The 20984-nt window shown below is 45.5% G+C and overlaps 1 protein-coding gene across 1 annotated transcript; it reads right to left on the bottom strand.

The window, feature by feature from the left end:
* Window positions 1-1471: 1471 nt before the first annotated feature.
* LOC115464926 (gastrula zinc finger protein XlCGF57.1-like) lies at window positions 1472-19817 on the bottom strand. Its single transcript, XM_030195310.1, has 4 exons — window positions 19545-19817; window positions 18986-19112; window positions 14172-14267; window positions 1472-3783 (listed from the first exon to the last, which is right to left on the bottom strand). Exons 1-4 carry the CDS (start codon window positions 19566-19568, stop codon window positions 2438-2440), a joined length of 1593 nt encoding a protein of 530 aa, XP_030051170.1. The 5' UTR covers window positions 19569-19817; the 3' UTR covers window positions 1472-2437.
* Between the last annotated feature and the right edge of the window lie 1167 nt (window positions 19818-20984).

Raw genomic sequence — 20984 nt, 5'->3', positions numbered from 1 at the left:
ACATACCTGGCAAACTGCTAAGGAATGAAGGGTTTTGCAAAATATCACTGCACATAGCATTTTGTGAATGCCACAACAGGAACAGGCAACGCCTTAAGGGTAAATGTGAATCAATTGTTTACTCCAGCCATTCTCAACCCAGTCCTCGAGGCATACCTAGTCCCATCGGGTTTTCAGGATATCTACAATGAATATATTCATGAATTAGATCTGCATGTAATTGAGGCAGTGCATGCAAATCTATCTAATGCCTATCCATTGTGGATATCCTGAAAACTCAATGGGACTAGGTGTGCCCCACAGACTGAGTTGAGAATGGCTGATTTACTCTTTCAAAAAGTACAAAGACTAAGGAACACTCCATGAAGTTAACAAGTTAATACTTTTTTTAAAAATTTTATTTTTACATTTATTGAATATACATTTATGCAATCAACATAAATTCACTTTTAGAAATAAAACAAATATCTGAAATGGTAATTAATTCCCTTAATAAAGGCAAAGTCTATGAAAATTTAGTCCACATAATATTGATCCAAGAACTAGGAAATATAAGTATAGGTAAATTAAAGGTAAATTAATACATTTTTGAAACAGACAGAACTTAGAGGATTGCTGCTGTGCTTCACGCTATCACTCAGGAACTACTGCAGTACTTTCTTTAGAGGAAACCAAATCTAATAATTTCTCAAGTTAATACTTTTAAAATGAATAGGAGGAAATAGTTTTTCACTCAACGAATAGTTAAGTTAGAGGATGTGGTAACAGTAGTTAGTGTATCTGGGTTTAAAAAAAGATTTGGAGAAGTTCCTGGAGAAAAAGTTCATAAACTGTTACTAAGATAAATATGGGGAAGCCACTACCTATCCCTGGGATTGGTAGCATGGAATGTTGGTACTCTTTGGGATTCTGCATGGAATCTTGTACTCTTTAGGATTCCAGAATCTTGCTATTCTTTGGGGTTCTATATGGAATGTTGCTACTGTGTTACTTCTTCCCATCCCTTAGCCTTCACAGGGAGGGGGGAAACAGAGGAAAAAAAATAAGAAGAAGAAAGAGAACTTAGACTCTGTTAGGCGCAACCAGTAATTTACCTTTATTAGTATCTCACAGAGCCAAAAATACAAAAAATAGTCCTCTCCCTGGAGCAGGTTGTCAGTCAGCAACGTGCATCCTGAAAGACAAAGACTCCTCAGCTAACACTATCCCAACCATTACATATAAAGTTTAGTTTCTCATAAATCATGTGATTTCCCCTAAACTGGAATCAGAAAGTAGCCTGTACCATATATGGGTATATCAGTCTTTCCTGACGTTATGTGCACATGCACACTTGGTGGCCATTGGCTAATTACTTATCTGTATAGCGTGCACAACCAGAACAATACCCTTGTGTCCTCTGTCTGTCTATCTCCCCAAATGAAACATTCTGGACATGTTAGGCTCACACTGTGTCCTCAGCCTGTCAGCAACTGCCAAGGTTACCTTATATGAAAGGCATGATCTCAGCTCCTGAAAAAAGCACTGTATGTTGCAAAGATGCTAACTTGTTAGGCCAAGTTGTGAGAACCAAAGTAAGCAATGTACAGGCCTCAGTAGCAGTAGTTAGCCCTTAGTACTAGGCCTAACATAGGAAGGAATATACATTTCCCTCTTGAAAGGCTGAAAGCGAAGAGCATGAAGCCTTTCACACACACTCGGAGCACACACAGAGGTGGTAATTAGGACTGGGTTCTTCAGAGCCAGTGTCGCTACACTTTGGGACTCTGCCAGGTACTTGTTATATGGATTGGCCACTGTTGGAAGGAGGATACAGGGCTAGATGGACCATCAGTCTGACCCAGTATTGCTATCCCTATGTTCTTACAACAAAATATTTTTTCATATTTAGCCAATGAGTATTTGTAGTCTGCTTTCAAGGCAGATATCATCAGTAATCTGGCTACAATTAACCTGTATTATATTACAGAATGAATGTATCCATATCCTTTAGTCCCAATACAAGTATCTTTGTAATAACCAGTTATTCAGACAGTGCTGAAAATCCTTGTAAAGAGAGAATAGACCTAAATGTCTGTGGTATGGCATTCCAGGCTTCTGGACCCCTGCTTCTGTGTCACTGCTAAGTAACATAATTGAGTTTTTAGCGATTTAAGCTGGATTCTTGACTTGAGCATAGTTCTATTGATGAGGCAAACACAGATATAAAATGATTTGAGATATTCTGGGTCAAGACCATACACATTTTTAAATATAAGAGCAAATACTTTAAACTCAATCCTGGCTGTCCTCAGGAGCCAGTGGAGCTGAATCAGATACAGAATTGCATGATCTGTTGATCTTTCTCCCATGATCAGTTTCACAGCTACTTTTAATGCTCTTTTTAATATCTGTATTGTGCCAACGAGAGCTGGAGCTCAAAAGATTATAATATATATTAAGTGTGGATTACCAGGTGCTTTTTGAGGCTTTTGTTATGCCTGAAGCTTTTACCACACTTATTGCATACAAACGGCTTTCCGTGAGTGTGTATTTTCTGGTGTTCAGTAAGAATTACCTTAATTCTGAAAGTTTTATCACAGTAAATACACGAAAAGGGTCTCTCACCAGTATGGACTGTCTGATGGGCTACAAGATTTTTATTAAGCCTGAAGCTTTTACCACATTGAGTGCATGCAAATGGCTTCTCACTATTGTGAAGTATATGGTGACGTCTGACGCTGGACTTAAACCTGAAGGCTTTTCCACACACTGTACATGAAAACGGCTTCTCCCCAGTGTGTATCTTCTTATGCTCAGCGAGGTTCATCTTAATTCTGAAGTTTTTACCACACTCAGAACATGAAAAAGGTCTCTCGCCCGTATGGATTGTCTGGTGGTTTGTTAGGTTTCTCTTAAACTTAAAGCTTTTACCACATTCGTTGCATGAAAAGGGTCTCTCATCATCAGAGGTTAACTGGTGATATAAGAGAACTGACTGGCTGAAGCTTTCACCACATATCATATGCAGAAAAGGCCTTGCATGCCGGGCAGTGTCCCTAAGTGGGTTTGCTGTGTTCATATCACTATGTATTTGTTGGTACTTTGTAAGACTTGTTATCTGATGGGTAGTTCTGTCACACTCAGTGTGCGTAAATGGTCTATCACCAGTATTGACTTTTTTGTAATCTGTAACATGCATCATCTGATTGAATAAAACTGACTGTTCTCCTGAGTGACTGTTGTGGAATTTTGTGAGATTTACTTTATCAATAAAGCTTTTCTTGTGTTCTGTACTTGTAAACAGTCCTTCTCCTTTATTTATTTTCTGAAGTTGTGTTACTTCGCCATTTTTAGTGAACATTCTTTCACATTCAGAACACGTCAAAAGTCTCGCTTCTGTGCTTGTTTTTTGCTGACCCTGTAGCTTGCCCTTCTGAGTGAAGGTTTTCCCACACTCTGTACATGTAGATAATCGCTCTTCAGTGTGCGATCTCTGATGTGATTTCAGAGTTACAAAATCCCTGAGGAATAGGCCACAGATATCACATAAACAACTGTGATCTGTTACCTGTTTTCTCTCTTTCCCTGTGTGTGAGAAGTAATTGCCGCTTTGTTCACATATGATAGAAATTACTGCTGAGTCTCCTGTTGAATTTTCTTTCTTCTTTTCTAAGAAGCTTTGATCTTCACAACTCCTTCCCCAATCAGAAAATGAAATATCCTCTCTGTCCTTTTCTGATAACAGTTTGTTTTCTTCTGGCTGCTCAATCAGCTCTGAACTGTTTCTGCACACATTGATTTCTAGATTAAAAAAAAAAAAAGTAAATATTAGGCATTAAAAAAGTTGTTCAAAAGACAGAACAAAAAATAATGATAGCCCTAGCTGTCCACCTAGTTGCTTCTCATTGACAGGACAACACTGAAGTAAATACATATGAATGGATGCATCATCTATGTCTTATCAGGCAATATGAAGAAGCTGCACCTTTGAAATATAATAATTTCTCCTCCACTTTGAAAAATTGGGCACCACTGGACAATGATTGTAGACAAAATTAAGTGTATATGGCATACTGCTAGAATCTTCTTTCCTTTTATTTTTCTAAATGTTTACAGCAAATTTTCTAAGTTCTTTTTATATTTTATACTTCAAGTTTTTAGCATGAATGTTTATGCCTTGTTATGTATTTTAAAAATTAAATAAAAATATATTTTTTTAAAGTAAATGCTAGGCATTAACAAAGTTGTTCAAGAGACACAGAATAACAGACTCCAGAGAAGTGAGGGGACCTGATGTAACTGGCAGTCTGACTCAACGGAATTTTATGATGGAGAGAATTCTGTCTTCTCAGTATGGGACAGGTGCTCAGATAATAAGCAGGAGAGGCTGCTAAAGCACATCCTCCTCCCTTATGGTATAAATGAAGATATGAACTCTCAAATTTCAAAAGCCTGCTTAGAGCATAATTTCAGAAACTAGGGTAAAATTATGTATCATACCTGATAATTTTCTTTCCATTAATCATAGCTGATCAATCCATAGACTGGTGGGTTGTGTCCATCTACCAGCAGGTGGAGATAGAGAGCAAACTTTTGCCTCCCTATATGTGGTCATGTGCTGCCGGAAACTCCTCAGTATGTCGATATCAAAGCTCCATCCGCAGGACTCAGCACTTAGAGAATTACACCCACAAAGGGACACTCTGCCCAGCTCACCACCGCCGAAACGGGGGAGGGGAATTAACCCAGCTCATCCCCACACAAGTGGGGGAGGGGAATCCGTCCAGCTCATCCCCGCGGAGCGGGGGAGGGACACCACCCCGCTGATGCGGGGGGATCTGGCTTATCCTGCAACCGCAACCGCGGGAGGAGCTGACTGACCCTAACACCGCCGAAGCGGGAGGGGTACAAAGCTGCCCTACAGCCGCATGAAGCGGGAGGGAGTGCCGGCAGAATTTAAGTCTCAATCCAGCCCCGTAAAACGGAGGGGAGAGGAATGCAGCAGCTCACTGTAACACAAACTCGTCTCAACTCTTGAAGGATCCAAGTGAAAAACCTTGAACACGAAGTCCTCCTGAAGTAACTGAAGACTAAACTTGAACCTAAAATTCAACCAGAATATAAACAGTACAGATATCTGGGAGGGGCTATGGATTGATCAGCTATGATTAATGGAAAGAAAATTATCAGGTATGATACATAATTTTACCTTCCATATCATCATGCTGATCAATCCATAGACTGGTGGGATGTACCGAAGCAGTACTCACCAAGGGCGGGACATCGAAATCCCTGACCGCAACACTGAAGCTCCAAACCGGGCCTCCGCCCGAGCAGCCACAGTCAAGCGGTAATGCCTGGAGAAGGTATGGGCCGATGCCCAAGTTGCCGCCTTGCAAATCTCTTCCAAGGAGATGGACCCGGCCTCTGCCATAGAGGCCGCCTGAGCTCTAGTGGAGTGAGCCTTCAGCTGGATAGGCGGCACCTTCCCCGCGGCCACATAAGCCGCTGCAATGGCTTCCTTGACCCATCTTGCCACTGTAGGCTTAGCAGCCTGCAGACCCTTACGAGGACCTGCAAACAGGACAAACAGATGATCCGATTTCCGGAAACCATTGGTCACTTCCAAGTATCTGATGATGACTCGTCTCACATCCAGATATTTGAGAGCAGAGTATTCCTCTGGGTAGTCCTCCCTACGAAAGGAAGGGAGACAGAGCTGCTGATTCACATGGAAGCGAGAAACAATCTTGGGCAGGAAGGAAGGCACTGTGCGAATAGTCACTCCTGCCTCAGTGAACTGCAGAAAAGGCTCTCGACATGAGAGTGCCTGGAGCTCGGAAACTCTTCTGGCTGAAGTGATAGCCACCAAAAAGACTGCTTTCAACGTCAGGTCTTTCAGAGATGCCCTCGACAAGGGTTCAAAAGGCGGCTTCTGCAAGGCTCTTAGTACCAGGTTGAGATTCCACGCAGGCACCACTGAGTGCAGAGGAGGGCGCAGGTGATTAACTCCCTTGAGAAAGCGCACCACATCTGGCTGCGAAGCCAGGGAAGCACCCTTCAGGCGGCCCCTGAAGCAAGCCAGAGCCGCTACCTGGACTTTAAGGAACTGAGCGACAGGCCTTTCTCCAGACCTTCTTGCAGGAACGCCAACACTGAAGAAATTGGAGCAGTGAAGGGAGAAAGTGAGCCCGCTTCACACCACGCTGCAAAGGTACGCCAAACCCTGGCGTAAGCCGTAGAAGTAGAGCGCTTCCTCGCTCTCAGCATAGTGGCGATGACCTTGTCTGAGAAGCCCTTCTTTCTTAGACGCTGCCGCTCAATAGCCAGGCCGTAAGACCAAAGGGGGAGGGATCCTCCATCACCACGGGACCCTGATGTAACAGGCCCTGCTCCACTGGCAGCCGCAGAGGATCGTCGACTGAGAGCCTGATCAAGTCCGCATACCAGGGACGTCTGGGCCAATCCGGACCCACCAGGATTATCCGGCCTAGATGCTTTGCCACCCGGTCTAGCACCCTGCCCAACATGGGCCAGGGCGGGAACACATAGAGAAGCTCTTGTGTCGGCCACCGTTGGAGAAGAGCATCTACTCCCAGGGATCGAGGGTCCCGTCCTCTGCTGAAAAAGCGCGGCACTTGGCAATTGGCCGATGACGCCATCAGATCTAGGCTCGGCTGGCCCCAGCGCTTCGTGATGTCCAAGAACGCCTGAGCAGATAGCTGCCACTCTCCGGGCTCCAAGGTATGGCGACTGAGAAAGTCCGCCTTGACATTCATGACTCCGGCAATGTGGGCCACTGACAGCTGTTCCAGGTTCGCTTCCGCCCACTGGCATAGATTCATGGCCTCCTTGGCTAGAGGGGCGCTCTTGGTACCTCCCTGGCGGTTGACATAGGCCACAGCCGTGGCATTGTCCGACAGGACCCGTACTGGCTTCAACGCCAGTACCGGGATGAACTCCAAAAGCGCCAACCGAATGGCTCTGAGTTCCAGGAGGTTGATAGACCACTTTGCCTCTGCAGGAGACCAGAGCCCCTGCGCTGTCCTTCCCAAGCAGTGGGCTCCCCAGCCCGACAAAGAGGCGTCCGAAGTGACGACAATCCACTCCGGGGTCACCAGAGGCATTCCTGCAGACAACTTGTCTGTCTGCGTCCACCAGCTCAGCGCCTTGCGCACTGCTGGGTCCAAGGGAAGGCGCACAGCATAATCCTCCGACATCGGAGTCCAGCGCTGCAGCAGAGAGTGTTGTAGTGGTCTCATATGAGCCCTGGCCCAGGGCACTACTTCCATCGTGGCCGTCATAGAGCCCAACAGCTGCACATAGTCCCAAGCCCGAAGAGGAGAGGCTACTAGGAACTGGTCCACCTGAGCCTGAAACTTGACAATCCGATTGTCTGGCAGGAACACTCTGCCCACTTGGGTGTCGAATCGAACTCCCAGATACTCCAGGGACTGAGTTGGGCGCAGCTGGCTTTTCTCCCAGTTGATGATCCACCCCAGGGAGCTCAAAAGAGCAACCACCCGGTTCACAGCTTTGCCGCACTCTGCATAAGAGGGGGCTCGGATCAACCAGTCGTCCAGATAAGGATGGACTTGTACTCCTTCCTTCCTCAGGAAGGCCGCGATGACCACCATTACTTTGGAGAAGGTCCGCGGAGCAGTAGCCAACCCGAAAGGGAGGGCTCTGAACTGGAAGTGTCGGCCCAGGACTGCAAAAACGCAGAAAGCGTTGATGAGGAGGCCAGATGGGAATATGCAAGTACGCTTCCTTGATGTCCAAGGATGCCAGGTACTCCCCTGCCTTCACTGCCGCTATAACAGAGCGGAGAGTCTCCATGCGAAAGTGCCGAACTTTCAAGGCCCGATTGACCCCTTTGAGGTCGAGGATAGGCCGTACAGAACCTCCTTTCTTTGGTACCACAAAGTAAATGGAGTAACGCCCCTTGCCAAGCTGATTTTCTGGCACCGGAACGACCGCACCCAGGCGGATCAGGTTGTCCAAGGTCTGCTGCACTGCCACAGCTTTGACCGGAGACTTGCAGGGAGAGAGTACAAACCCGTCTCTTAAGGGTCGGCAGAACTCTAGCTTGTAGCCGTCTCTGATGACTTCCAGCACCCAAGCGTCTGAAGTTATTGTGGTCCACTCGCCCAGAAACGAGGACAGCCGTCCTCCAATCTGCACTGGGGCGTGGACCAAGGCCCCATCATTGGGTACAAGACCCTGGGGGAGGACCGGAGGGAGCACCTCCGGGACGGCGGTCTCTGCGAAAGGAATGCTGCTTGGGGGAGAAGTTCCTCTTGAAGGAAGAGGGGGCAGAGGAGCCCGACCTGCCCGGGCGGTACCGACGGGCTTCCTGAAACCGTCCTCTGGAGGTACCGGGGCGAGTACTAGCCCGAGCCCTGACCTCTGGTAACTTCTTGCCCTTAGACGTGCCGAGATCGGTCACGATTTTGTCCAGCTCGACCCCAAAGAGCAGCTTGCCTTTAAAAGGCAATCTAGCCAGGCGGGATTTAGAGGCGTGGTCAGCAGACCAATGCTTCAGCCAAAGCCACCGCCGCGCAGAGATTGTCTGAGCCATGCCCTTAGCTGAGGCCCTCAAGACATCATACAGCAAGTCTGCCAAATAGGCTAAGCCCGATTCCAGGGCCGGCCAATCATCCCTCAAGGAATGATCCGAGGGGGAAGCCCGCTGCACCATAGTCAGGCACGCCCTGGCCACATAGGAGCCGCAAACTGAGGCCTGCAAACTTAAAGCAGCCGCCTCAAAGGACGACCTTAAGGCCGCCTCCAATCTTCTGTCTTGGGCGTCCTTTAGGGCCGTGCCACCTTCCACCGGCAACGCCGTTTTCTTAGTCACCGCAGTGATTAAAGAATCCACGGTAGGCCACAGATAGGCCTCACGTTCACTTTCAGGCAAAGGATAGAGGCGGGACATAGCCCTAGCCACTTTAAGGCTCGCTTCCGGGACATCCCATTGAGCTGAAATTAAGGTGTGCATGGCATCATGCACGTGGAAGGTTCTAGGCGGGCGCTTCGTCCCCAGCATAATGGCAGAGCCAACAGGGGCTGAGGGAGAGACGTCCTCCGGAGAGGAATTCAAAATGCCCATGGCCTGCACTAACAGGTTGGGCAAATCCTCTGAGCTAAAGAGCCGCGCTGCAGAGGGGTCATCCGCTCCATCCGAGCGGGGATCCGTCTCCTCCAAGGAATCCGCAAAGGACCGTTGGGAGAACTCAGATACGCTGCCCTCATCTACATCGGAGGAGACAAAGTCCTCCAAGGCCTGGGAATCAACCCGAGGGTGTTTACCTCCGGGGGCCTCAACCTCTTTACCAGACGAGGGAGCAGGGGCAGCGTTTTGCATAAGGAAGGCCTGATGCAGCAGCAAAACAAACTCGGGGGAGAAACCCCCCAGACTGTGCACTTCCGCAGCCTGGGCTACAGCCCTAGAAGCACCCTCAACCGGTGCTCGCAAGAGCGGGGGAGAGACATGCTGCGCATCCAAGATGGCGTCCGGCGCAACACTCCGCGAAGGAGCCGCGCGGGAAGAACGGCGCTTAACTTTAGCCGCTTTTGTGCCGTCGCCAAAATTAAGGGCGTTCATGGCATTAATGTCTCCCACCTCAAGGGCGGCCCAAGAAGAAGCCGTCCGAGCCGCGTGGCCGGCCAAGATGGCGGAGGCGAGCAGCGGGGGATGGGCGTTTATGGCGGGAAAAACCGCCACACCGGAGGAAGGACCGGGACACTCATCGGTCACGAAACTGTCACCCAACAAGGGCGAATCAGACTTTAAGACCCCCGCATCCCCTCTAGAAGCGCCCAAGCGATCCGGGGAGCGACTCTTTGCGCCCTCGCCCTCCGACGCCATAGGCCACGTGGAGATCAATCGGGGAACCCCCTGCCCGCTATAAAAAGGTAAAAATTACCTGCTTTCCGCTCCGAGCTGTAACGACCTGGTGTCCCAGTGAGTAGCTGCAATAAACGTTTAAATAAACGTCGAAATAAACGCCTTTAAGGACGTTCAAAATTTTTTTTTTTTTTAACGGAGCCAGCGGGAGGGGGGAGAAAAGGAGGGACCTGGCGCCACCAGGTTTGCACTTGCTCAAGAAGAGCCCTCAACAAAACCTAAAAATTAGGCTTGGAGGCCTAGCCAGAGCTGCTGCTGTGTGTGACCACCACCTGCTGAGATAGAGAACATACTGAGGAGTTTCCGGCAGCACATGACCACATATAGGGAGGCAAAAGTTTGCTCTCTATCTCCACCTGCTGGTAGATGGACACAACCCACCAGTCTATGGATTGATCAGCATGATGATATGGAATATACTGTTTGCCCTAAAAAACGGTATTGATTATGCACTTATATTGAATGTCACTTCTTGTAATTTTAAACGAAAAAGCCTCATAAGCCCAGGGTACCATTAATTTGGACACAACTTGAATTGGCTTTCATCATTGGCCCCCACCTCCTCCGAACACACCTGCAGAGCAAAACAACTCCAAAATGGAGAAATACAGATCTGCAGTAAAAAACGGAGGGGTTTAAATGTGACAGTTTTATCATCAAAGTGCACAAGCAAAAACCAAAATGTGCTTCTAACCTAAAGCTTACTATAATCGGAAGAAACATTTAAAGGGCGAGTCATACATAGATGGAAACCACAGAAGAAAGTACTTAGCTTCACCAAGGGAATACTGGCAGAACACCGTCCCGGAGATATTTCTTAGTTTAGTATACAACCAAACTCAATCAACGCACGAGAATGTAAGGAATTCCTCCCCCTAGGGGATCTCAAATGGCCACAAATGCAAGCAACCCACGTCAAAGGGCACACACTTGAACTTTCAACAGACCAGAACCTAATAATTACAGATATTAAATGGACAGAAACACCCTGGACTGATCACTACAAATTAAATCTATCCCTACACTGGCGGAAGAAGGGATCACACCAAATACAAGAACACACATCCTACAGCACAAGAGGTCAAGCAGACACGAAAACATTCTGGCAACAGATGTACAACAATGAATGGACAGCACAAACAGACTCCATATATTACCTCGTGGAATGGGATAAAAGATGCAAATGCATACTAGATGAAATAGCACCCTTAAGAACAAGAACTTCATGTAAGCATAACTCGATAACATGGTTCAACGAAGAACTGAAAAAGCTAAAAACACAATCCAGGAAACTCGAATGAGCATGGAGAAAAACAAAAGACGAACACACACTCAACACATGGAAACAATCACAAAGAAAATACATCATACTATAAAACTAAAATAGGGACAGATTACAAAGACACAAAGAAATTATACCAACTTGTGAACAAACTCCTAGACACCAACTTGGTCACTACATCGAATACAGACATCCCATCTGCAGACAAACTTGCTAAGTATTTCAATGAAAAAATTGAAAACCTACACAACACGCTACCTCAGGACAACACTGACATCGAAATCTTCCTGAATGAGTTGGATCCAAACACGGGAGAATACCTGGCTGACCGAATCTGGTTAAAATTTGCCCTCCTTACCGTCGATGCAGTTGCACAGGCGATCAGCAGGTTCTCCAACACTCACTGTAAACTAGATACCTGTCCCGACTACCTAATGAAATCCGCCCCTGACCGCTTCATATCAGGCCTCACATCCCACCTAAACTACATGCTTCAGCAAGGTCTCTTCCCTAAGGAAAATGGCAATATCCTACTCACTCCGATACCAAAAGACACCAAGAAAAAAAAACAAATGAAATCACTAACTACCGTCCAGTAGCATCCACTCCGTTGCCAGTCAAGCTGATGGAAAGCATGGTAGCCAAACAACTTACAGATTATATAAACAAATTCTCAATATTACACGAATCACAGTCAGGTTTTCGCCCCCTCCAGAGCACAGAAACAGTACTACTCACTCTCCTAGGCAAATTCAGGCAGGAAATAGCAACAGGGAAAAACATCCCCCTCTTCCAATTTGACATGTCTAGTACATTCGACATGGTAAACCATAATATATTAATAAGATTACTAATAAGTTCGGGATTGGTGGAAACATACTTAGCTGGATCAAGAGTTTCCTAACTACAAGAACATATCAAGTAAAATTAAACTCAAACATATCATTGCCGTGGAAAGCAGACTGCGGAGTACCACAAGGATCACCGCTATCACCGATCCTCTTCAACCTAATGATGACCCCACTAGCCAAGTCCTTATCCAACCAAGGCCTTAACCCTTTCATCTATGCAGACGATGTCACAATATTCATTCCTTACAAATCTAAACTGACTGAAATCACCAACGAAATCAAGATCAGCTTGAACATCATGGACTCTTGGGCAAATTCATTTCAACTAAAACTAAACAAAGGAAAAACACACAGTCTCATCCTCTCATCCCTACACAGCACAGACAACCCCACTATTATCAACACCCCAGATTACACCCTCCCTGAAAATCCTCAGCATTACAGTGGACTGCAACTTAACACTAGAGAGCCAAGTGACATCCACAACAAAGAAAATGTTCCACTCAATGTGGAAACTCAAACGCGTGAAACAATTCTTCCCGAGGGGAACATTTCGCAACCTGATACGATCAATGGTACTAAGCCATGTAGACTACTGCAATGGAATTTATGCAGGATGCAAAGAACAAAGAAACTTCAGACTGCTCAAAACACAGCAGCTAGGCTTATCTTCGGAAAAACGCGATTTGAAAGTGCAAAACCCCTTCGCGAAAAACTACACTGGCTCCCAATCAAAGAACGCATTGCTTTCAAAATCTGCACTCTGGTTCACAAAATTATCTATGGTGAAGCTCCAGGATACATGACAGACTTGATCGACCTACCAACTAGAAACACATCTGAATCAACACGAATGTAGTTAAATCTGCACTACCCAAGCTGCAAAGGACTCAAATACAAATCAACTTACGCGTCCAGTTTTTCCTACATAAGCACACAACTGTGGAACGCATTACCAAAAGTCTTGAAAACTACGAGCGACCACCTAAACTTCCAGAAAATACTAAAAACTAACCTGTTTAAAAAGGCATACCCTACCGATCCAACATAAATGCCTGATCTCTGCAACACAACAAAACTAAAGAACGTAATGGACATAACACAACTCTTCCGCTGTACGATTCCTTAGTGTGGCTGTGCCACATGAACTTTATCTTACCACAACATCACTTTGTATTTGTTTACACCAGAGTCTGTAACACCTCTCCGGTACTATGTAAGCCACATTGAAACTACAAACAGGTAGGAAAATGTGGGATATAAATGTAACAAATAAATAAAATAAATAAACCAATGTCCATGTTGTCTCATCTCTAGTCAAAAAAGTCTTTCTCAAAATCATTCTCAACAGATAAAGGATTCCTTCTGTTTCGCTACTTCATCAGGAGAGGATACAAAAGACCAATTTTCTTCCTCACTTTGATGATAAAACTGTCACATTTAAACCCCTCCATTTTATTTTTTTACTGCAGATCTATTTTTCTCCATTTTGGAGTTGTTTTGCTCTGCAGGTGTGTACGGAGGAGGTGGGGGCCAATGATGAAAGCCAATTCAAGTTGTGTCCAAATTAATGGTACCCTGGGCTTATGAGGCTTTTTCGTTAGAAGTGACATTCAATATAAGTGCATAATCAATACCGTTTTTAGGGCAATAAATGAAGATATGAAATGGTCAGTCTAGGCTGTCTTCACCCTATATTTACCTTCTAACAGATTACATTATGGCCCTCAGATGGTCTTAGGTATTTGGAAAGGTGCATCTTATATGACTGCTACCTGTAACAGAAATCCTGTGTGACGAAAGCTCTCCAAAGGAGCTTGTGAAAAGGTCTCTGCCTGTGAGTGATGAAAGAGATCTTCAGAGGAGCTTGGGAAGGGGTCTCTGCCTGTGAGTGATGAAAGAGCTCTTCAGGGAAGCTTGGGAAGGGGTCTCTGCCTGTGAGTGATGAAAGAGCTCTCCAGAGGAGCTTGGGAAGGGGTCTCTGCCTGTGAGTGATGAAAGAGATCTCCAGAGGAGCTTGGGAAGGGGTCTCTGCCTGTGAGTGATGAAAGATATTTAGAGGAAATTGTGAAGAGGTCTCTGCAGTTCTCAGCTGCTCATTCCAATGTTCAACTTTTACACCAGTTCCTCTTATTACTAGACTCACCTGAACAGCTGCTTTTCCCAGTTTCTCTTTCTTTGAATCCAGGCTCTTCCCCGCTTTCAATGTTGGCTATAATATCAGGGATGACAGATAGACAGCCTATTCCAGGAGTAAAAACACTGCATTACGTTTAGCATAATCAGGGATGGAATAATCCTTTGGGGAGCACTAGACAAACAAATTTATTGGGCCTCCCAACAGTCACTTTCCCTGCTCTGCCCTTTCTAATTAGATTCTAGATCTCATTGACTAACACAAACTCCCTCTATTATTGAAGATATTGTGTTGCACACAAAACCCTGCCAAAAGACACACTCAGAACCTTTGTACTACTACTACTAGTCATTTCTATACAGCTACTAGACTTTCGTAGCGCTGTACATTTTAACACATAAGAGACAGTCCCTGCTTGACAGAGCTCACAATCTAATCAGGACAGACAAACAGGACAAATAAGGGATAAGGGAAACACTAAGGTGGGAAAGATAAAACAGACATTGGTACTGAACAAGTGAATAGGGGTTAGGAGTTAAAAGCAGCCTCAAAAAAGTGGGCTTTTAGCCTAGATTTGAAGGCAGCCAGAGATGGAGCTTGACGTACTGGCTCCAGGCATATGGTGCAGCAAGATCAAAGGAACAGAGTCTGGAGTTAGCAGTGGAGGAGAGGGGTGCAGATAAGAGAGATTTACCCAGTGAACGGAGTTCCCAGGGAGAAGTGTAGGAGGGAGAGGTAAGAGTGGAGAGAGAGGAGCTGCAGATTGAATGCATTTGTATGTCGATAAGAGCAGTTTGAACTAACACCTAGGACTCATCCGCCAACAATCCTTTGTATGAAAATGGAGCACCATCTCTTCCGAGGGCATTCGATGCATTCCACAAATAATTATTTTCTGACACTTGTTCCCAAGTCTGGCCCCTTAGGAGCTTCATGTTACAATTTGTTTTTTTTTTAATTATCAATCCCTTTTAGACATTTAGATCCCTTTTAGATCACCTATGATACTCCTGCTAAGACGTCAACGCTTACTCTTACCCCAATGTTATACTCAATCCCTCATCTTCTTCCTTCCATCCTTTACCATTTCCCTCCCATTCTCCTTCCCTTTCACCTATCAAATCCTTGTATACCTTCCCTATTCTAGTTCATTACGTTCTTTTCACATGTTCTTTGTAATGCCTTTCATAATGTAAGTAGTTATGATCATCACAATTTATAATACTGTTCCTACATTTCCTTGTTTGTACTGTATTCTTTACCATGTAAGATGCTTTCTTTTACTATGTAAGCCGCACTGGACCTGCTGTATGTGGAAAAGAGCGGGGTACAAATGTAATAAATAAATAAAAACATAAAATATTTATATGTCTTGTCATATCTCCCCTCATCTCTCTTCTCCTCCATGAGTCTCATCCATATTACTACTACTACTACTACTACTATGACTTCTTACTGTTCAAGCCTCTCATAGACTTGTTACTGTAAAGTCTATGATATCTTGAGAGTATAACCTTGGAACACCAATCACACCTGAAGTCTCTTATTATTTTTCTGAAGTCTCTTTTATTTGAATAAATCACAGATGTTCAGAAGTGCTGCCCCAGAGCACAGAGACTCCGTAATTCTGAGAGCTGTTTCAGTGGTTGGAGGTGAGAAACAGTTGAGCAGATAGAAGTATCTCAGAGCTGGGTGACTGGAATGTGCTCTAGTCTATCTCAGTCCTTCCTGAGAAGCCACCTCCAGTATTGAAGATAGTATTCAAGTGAGGCCTTACCAATGACTTGTACAATAGCTGCATCCAGTGGTGTGCTGGAGCCGGCTCGCAAGAGCCGGTTGTTAAAGTTTGTTCCGACTTGTGAGCCAGTTGTTAATTAGCGCGAGCCGGCTCTCCTCCCTCCCTCCGGATCCGGTCCCTCACCGACCTGACTCTGAGTCACTGAATTCTTCGGGGCAGGCAGTTTTGCCTGCCCGCTGCCGGTTCACTCTTTAAAAATGGCTGCCGAGACTTCAAGAGGCGGCCTCGCGAGACTTCTGCTGAAGTCTTGGAGGCCGCTCTTGTAAGTCTCGGCGGCCATTTTGAAGCGCAATCGGCAGCAGGGAGGGTCAGTGCCGGCAGCGGGCAGACAAGACTGCCTGCCCCGAAGAATTCGGTGACTCAGAGTCAGGTTGGTGAGGGACCGGATCTGGAGGGAGGGAGGAGAGCCGGCTCGCGCTAATTAACAACCGGCTGGCAGCGGGCAGGCAAGACTGCCTACCCCGAAGAATTCGATGTACAAGGCAGGGTGACTCAGAGTCAGGTCGCGTGAGGGACCGGATCCGGAGGGAGGGAGGGAGGGAGAATTTGCTGAACAACTCTGGAGGGGGTGGCAGGGGAGAGAAGGGAGTCGCTGGGCATGGGTGGATGGAGGGGAGAGAAGGGTCACCGGGTATGGGTGCATGCAGGGCAGGGGAGAGGAGGGTCGTTGGACATGGGTGGATGGAGGGCAGGGCAGGGGAGAGGAGGGTCGCTGGACATGGGTGGATGGAGGGCAGAGCAGGGGAGAGGAGGGTCGCTGAACATGGGTGGATGGAGGGCAGGGGAGAGGAAGGGAGAGAGAAGAAATGCTGGACATGGATGGAGGGGAGGGAAGAATGAGGAAGGAGATGAGATGAGATGAGGGAAAAGGAAGAGAGGATAAAAACTGCACATGGATGAAGAAAATAGGTAGAAGCTGGATCCACTGGACAGTCAAGTCTGCGGAGGACCAGAAATGAAGAAAGGAGGAAAGGAAAGAAATAAATGGAAAGGAAGCCCTGGAAATGGAATTAAGAGGACAGATAGCAGCAAAATCGGATACTGGGCCAGCATGATCAGAAAAAAACAGTCACCAGACAACAAAGGTAGAAAAAATTAATGTTATTTTCATTATAGTGTTTGGAATATGTTCACTTTGAGAATCAGGTGCTCAACATTAAAAGTTTATATTTATTTACTTATTTATGGCATTTTATCACACATTAAACATGAATTAGATTGGAACCTGGATCATTTAATTTTTTTTCCTGGAGTAATGCATTGCCCCCCCCCCCCAGGCTCTCTCCCCGGCTATAGCCAGCTCTGCAATTTTTTTGGGGGGGGGCACAGAGGGGGACCGGGGAAAGAGGACTGGCTGAAAAGTCTCTTTACCCCCCCCCCCCTCCCCAGAACTGGGTAAATTGGACTAAAACTTGGACGTCTTCACCTGGACCTGTTTTTATTGCGAATAAGGCACAAAAAGGTGCCTAAAATGACCACCGGAAGGAATCGGGAATGACCTCCCCTTACTCCCCCAGTGGTCACTAACCCCCTCTCATCCTCAAAAAACATCATTAAAAATAATTGATTGCCAGCCTCAGATATCATACTCAGGTCCATGACAGCGCATGGAGGACCCTGGAGCAGTTTTAGTGAGTGCAGTGCACTTCAGACAGTTTTAGTGGGTGCAGTGCACTGGCCCATACCCCCCCCCCTACCTGTTACATTTGTGGAGGAAACAGCGAGCCCTCCAAAGCCCACCAGAAACTCTCTGTACCAACACATAGGTGCCCCCCTTCACCCATAAGGGCTACTATGGTCGGAGACAGGATGCTGGGCTTGATGGACCATTGGTCTTTTCCCAGTATGGCGGTGCTTATGTACAGTTGGGGTAGTGGGTTTTGGGGGGCTCAGCACACAAGGTAAAGGAGCTATATACCTGGGAGCATTTTATGAAGTCCACTGCAGTGCTCCCTAGGGTGCCCCATTGCTGTCCTGGCATGTCAGGAGGACCAGTGTACTACAAATGCTGGCTTCTCCCACGTCCAAATGGCTTGCATTTGGACGTTTGAGAAAGACGTCAAAATCTAAGGACATCCTTAGTATTTTCGAAATGAAAGATGGACATCCATATTTTTTTTTAAATGACCTTCTCCCCATCTGAGCCGGTACGTCAAGCTTCATCTCTGGCCGTCTTCAAATCTAAGCTAAAAGCCCACCTTTTTGATGCTGCTTTTAACTCCTAACCCTTATTTATTTATTACGTTTGTACCCCGCACTTTCCCACACATAGCAGGTTCAATGCGGCTTACATAGTAAATAGAATAACAAAGTCTTGTAAGGAGAAATATTACAAACTATAGTAAACATAGTAATAATAATTCACTTGTTCAGAACCCTTATTTTATCATCCTCACTTTAATATTCCCTTATCTCTTGTTTGTCTGTCCTAATTAGATTGTAAGCTCTGTCGAGCAGGGATTCTCTCTTCATGTTCAAGTGTACAGCGCTGCGTACGTCTAGTAGCGCTTTAGTAATGATAAGTAGAAGAAGTATCTGGCCCTGCCTCCGAATTTGGACGGCTTGAGTGGAGGAGTGGCCTAGTGGTTAGGGTGGTGGACTTTGGTCCTGAGGAACTGAGTTTGATTCCCGGCACAGGCAGCTCCTTGTGACTCTGGACAAGTCACTTAACCCTCATTGCCTGCCGCATTGAGCCTGCCATGAGTGGGAAAGCGCGGGGTACAAATGTATAAAAAAAAAAAAAAACACGTCCAAATTCTGACTTAGACGTTTCTTTCTAAAACGCCTCTCCATGGCTCCTATAAGATCATAGCTAAATTTTGCCCCAGATTATGATCACATATTCTTTGATGGTCACAGAAACTTCAGAATGAGTAAACTGTGGCTTTGTGAACTGGCCCCAAAATGATAAGTACAGCATTTTCTCAATTTCTTTATACTCAAATCACACTAAGACAAGCCCACTGTCAAAACTGTCCTCATGATATCCAAGAGCTGCTAATAAAAATGCAAACTGATCACTTACCCAGTGAGTTAAGGATCTCATAATTCTCCTTCATCACATCCTTGTAAAGCTCCTTTTGCCATTCTTCCAAATCCTCCCACTCTTCCTTGGAGAAATGGACAGTGATGTCCTCAAAGGTTACTGGGACCTGAAACACAATCCCTTCCATATTTAGCATCTTCTGCATCAGGTCCATCAGGAGACCTGCTGGCACTGGGTTTTGTTTAGTTCTTAATATATAATTCACAGTCACATAACATACAGTCTCCGAACAGGGGCATATTTCAGGTGATCTTAGCAGTGCTGGGAGAGAAAGAGTTCTTTGTGTTCATCACAGTAAAAAAAAAAAAAAACAACACACAATCGTAAAGCAACATTATTGGAAAACCACGTACACAGAATCTGGGACACAATGGGGCTCTTGATCTCTCCCCTTATATTTCAAATGGGCCCTCACTGCCTTTTCTAAGCTGCAAGTGAACTTTGAACCCTATTAAAATCAGTGCTGAGTCTGACTATCCCAGGTAAGAAAGCAATAGAATTGTATAGGGAGGGCAGGAAGGTGGGGGCAATCTCTTACCTGAGCAGAACCTCCTAAAGGCATTTCGTCTTTGCTTCTGCAAGATTAGAAATGAATTAAGATGCTGGGGAAGAGCTAAATATTTGCATCCTGCAATGCTGGAGAGGGGAAGACGTTGAAGATCGTCGCATAGGCAGGAGGACGGGGAGAGAAGGGCAGAAGCTGAAATCCAGAGCCGGATGGTTGGGATCCCTAATTATTAACCCGCGAATTATACGATGAAAGAAGAAAAAAAAAATACTCTTCCTGCTTTTCTGTCAGTCTACTACAGGCTTCAGCTGGCTCCTCTTTGTTGGACTGTGACACAACATATGACGTTTTATAGAAGGGGCGGAACTTACAACAGAGCGAGACAGGAGACGGTATGAGCCTATCAAGCCCATTATGTGGGGTTGAAGCCAGTAGGCGGAGCTTACTGTCATTTTAGCTCACCCAAACCAATAGCTAACGAGAAAACAATGGCAAAAGATTATTAGAAATAAGCGACTGCCTATGCTTGGTCCATCTGTAAAAAAACAAAGACTAAGTCTGATCCAGTTGGATAGGCTGTGTCTTAAAAGGAGGATAAAATATTTGTTTTTACTTGTTTGACAGCTTTTTTCTTTATTTGAAAGCTTCCCATATCTAGATATATCATGAAATAAAATTTAATCTCACTAAAACAGTTTAAATATTATTGTAGCTGGTAGAAACAGCACTAACAAACTGTATTTTGTGCTCATTTTTCTACACTGTTCTACAATACAGGAAATTTAAGTGAGGATATCCTGTTTCGTGATAGCTTCATTTTTACTGTTGTAATCTGCCTGGTGTTATAAAGATGGAATACATTGTAATTAAATAGAACATAGTAACATAGTAGATGACGGCAGAGAAAGACCTGTTCGGTCCATCCTGTCTGCCCAACATGATAAACTCATATGTGCTACTTTATGTGTATACCTGACCTTGATTTGTATCTGCCATTTTCAGGGCACAGACCGTAGAAGTCTGTCCAGCACTAGCCCCGCCTCCCAACTACTACTAACTACTTATCATTTCTATAGCGCTACTAGACGTACGCAGTGCTGTACACTTGAACATGAAGAAACAGTCCCTGCGCAACAGAGCTTACAATCTAATTAGGACAAATAGGACAAACGAGATAAGGGAATATTAAAGTGAGGATGATAAAATAAGGGTTCAGAACAAGTGAATAAGGGTTAGGAGTTAAAAGCAGCATCAAAAAGGTGGGCTTTTAGCTTAGATTTGAAGACGGCCAGAGATGGAGCGGACAGATGTGAAGTGTTTGTTTACACTTTCTAACAATAATAGAACCAGGGGACACAAGATGAAACTAGAATGTGGTAGGTTTAAAACAAATCAGAGAAAGTTTTTCTTTATTCAGTGCGTAGTTAGACTCTGGAACTCATTGCCAGAGAAGGTAGTGATGGCGGCTGG

The sequence above is a fragment of the Microcaecilia unicolor genome, chromosome 1, assembly GCF_901765095.1.
Source record: "Microcaecilia unicolor chromosome 1, aMicUni1.1, whole genome shotgun sequence".
Classification (NCBI taxonomy): Eukaryota; Metazoa; Chordata; class Amphibia; order Gymnophiona; family Siphonopidae; genus Microcaecilia; species Microcaecilia unicolor.
Note: the sequence above shows the minus strand (reverse complement) of the source record. Positions and strands in the feature narration are given on the sequence as shown.

What these genes read in the sequence shown, in the direction of transcription:
- LOC115464926 (XM_030195310.1), bottom strand. Translation starts at nt 19,568, where the DNA reads ATGCCTTTAGGAGGTTCTGCTCAG. An exon ending in CTTTAGGAGGTTCTGCTCAG is followed by an intron (nt 19,113 to 19,544) that starts GTAAGAGATTGC and finishes ATTGTGTTTCAG; the next exon opens with GTCCCAGTAACCTTTGAGGA. An exon ending in TGAGATCCTTAACTCACTGG is followed by an intron (nt 14,268 to 18,985) that starts GTAAGTGATCAG and finishes CTCCTGGAATAG; the next exon opens with GCTGTCTATCTGTCATCCCT.